Source organism: Brassica oleracea, chromosome C4 (assembly GCF_000695525.1).
Source record: "Brassica oleracea var. oleracea cultivar TO1000 chromosome C4, BOL, whole genome shotgun sequence".
Taxonomy (NCBI): Eukaryota; Viridiplantae; Streptophyta; class Magnoliopsida; order Brassicales; family Brassicaceae; genus Brassica; species Brassica oleracea.
The window spans coordinates 5,869,005-5,870,482 of NC_027751.1; the positions used below are offsets into that span (position 1 = coordinate 5,869,005).

Consider the following 1,478-nt stretch of genomic DNA (forward strand, 5'->3'; position numbering starts at 1 on the left):
GCATCAGCATACTATTTAATTTGCCTACAGAACTCAACTTTATAGTTGCTGGCTCTGCTCCATGGAAGAACCAAGTTTTCTACCAGTACAAAACACTTTCACTTTATCTAAGACTGAGATTTTTATTTCTCGCATCAGCCAACATACTTTTGCAGACAAGATATCATCAAAACAGTTCCGTAGTATTTGATCCCTGTTAACAATTTTTCAAACCACCAAAAGAAAACTATACAACATAGTTTATAAAAGAAAGTTAACAATCTGATTGAAGCATAAACACTGCAGCCAAAATAGCATAATATATGTTTTTTTAAATAGAACATACAGATAATATAAAAAAGCCGTTTGATGGAGCTAGTCGAGAAACAAGTAAAAATATTAGCCTTCTTTGGTTTTAGACTTGTTCATCTTGCGAGAAGCCATTGTTTCTTCATGATGACGACGACACTTTTCTTCAAATTCTGGAGAACTGCAATAATACCATTAAAACCACAAAATTAACAACAAGACTAATCCGTTTACAAGAATAAAAAAAACAATAAAAATGTTTGACGTACAAGCGCCTGAATTTGCCACCACCAGTTCGAAGATTCCATCTGTACAGTCTCAGACGGCCGGCAGCATAGCTAGCACGACAAATTTCACAGCCTTTAAAGTTAAAGTGGCCATAATATTCGTCTCTAAGTCTAGCCATTGTAACCAGAAGCTTCCGACCTCCCAAGTCGCTTCCATTGAGAGTTAACGCGGCCTCAATGCCAACACGGTTTTTCAGATTAATAAAAGCATATCCTCTGGAAACACCAGTTTCACACTCGATGTGAACAAAAACCCTCGTCAACTCTCCACATGAACTGAAATGTTTAGCCAGTGCGCTCCTGATCTCATCCCTAGAACCGCTATTATCAAAACCCGTGACGAATATTGTACGCTCATTGTTTCCCTTTGCATCTTTAGTGTCGAAACAACACTCTTTCTTCTTCTCTGTGGTTTCTTCCTCCTGTAGACAAATAAGTAGCAAACAAGGATTCTATTATTTGCAATTAAAGAGATGTAGATCAACTAAGCATGTGTACAATATTATTAAGACAAAACATACATAACCTGCTTCTGCTTTTTCCGACTATTAACTTCTGTCTCCGAATCATCCAACTCTCTTTTGTCTGCTAAAAGAAAAAAGAGACACAAGTTCAAAATTAACAGAATTGTAACGGCCCGATCCCCCGCCGTCCGACCGGGGTTATCGAAAGGGCGTTATCGACACGTGTCTACTCATTTAGACAACCATACGTGTCCCGTTACTGGTCCCAAGAGTCGACGGACGCATAACCTTCTTTGAAATACGGTCACACCCACATCCATATACTTGTACTTACAGTCATGCGCACAGGGAAGTGGAAAGGGAGGGATGAGCAACAAGTTACTCAGTGAAGTGACTCTAGACCAGCCTGCCCGCATGACACTCTATACTACTCTATGCG

General features: G+C 39.4%; 1 protein-coding gene across 3 annotated transcripts in view; it reads right to left on the reverse strand.

The window, feature by feature from the left end:
* Positions 1 to 239: 239 nt before the first annotated feature.
* LOC106342213 (nucleolin 2-like) overlaps positions 240 to 1,478 on the reverse strand; it is a 2,466-nt gene continuing 1,227 nt past the window's right edge. The window contains exons 3-5 of one of the 3 annotated variants that reach the window (XM_013781085.1): positions 1,102 to 1,160; positions 558 to 997; positions 240 to 469 (exon numbers count right to left, since the gene is read on the reverse strand). In XM_013781085.1, the coding sequence (XP_013636539.1) occupies positions 379 to 469; positions 558 to 997; positions 1,102 to 1,160 (590 nt within the window). In that variant the 3' untranslated portion in view covers positions 240 to 378. Of the gene's footprint in view, positions 470 to 557; positions 998 to 1,101; positions 1,164 to 1,478 lie in introns of all 3 variants that reach the window. The other 2 variants (XM_013781084.1, XM_013781086.1) reach the window with 2 other exon arrangements.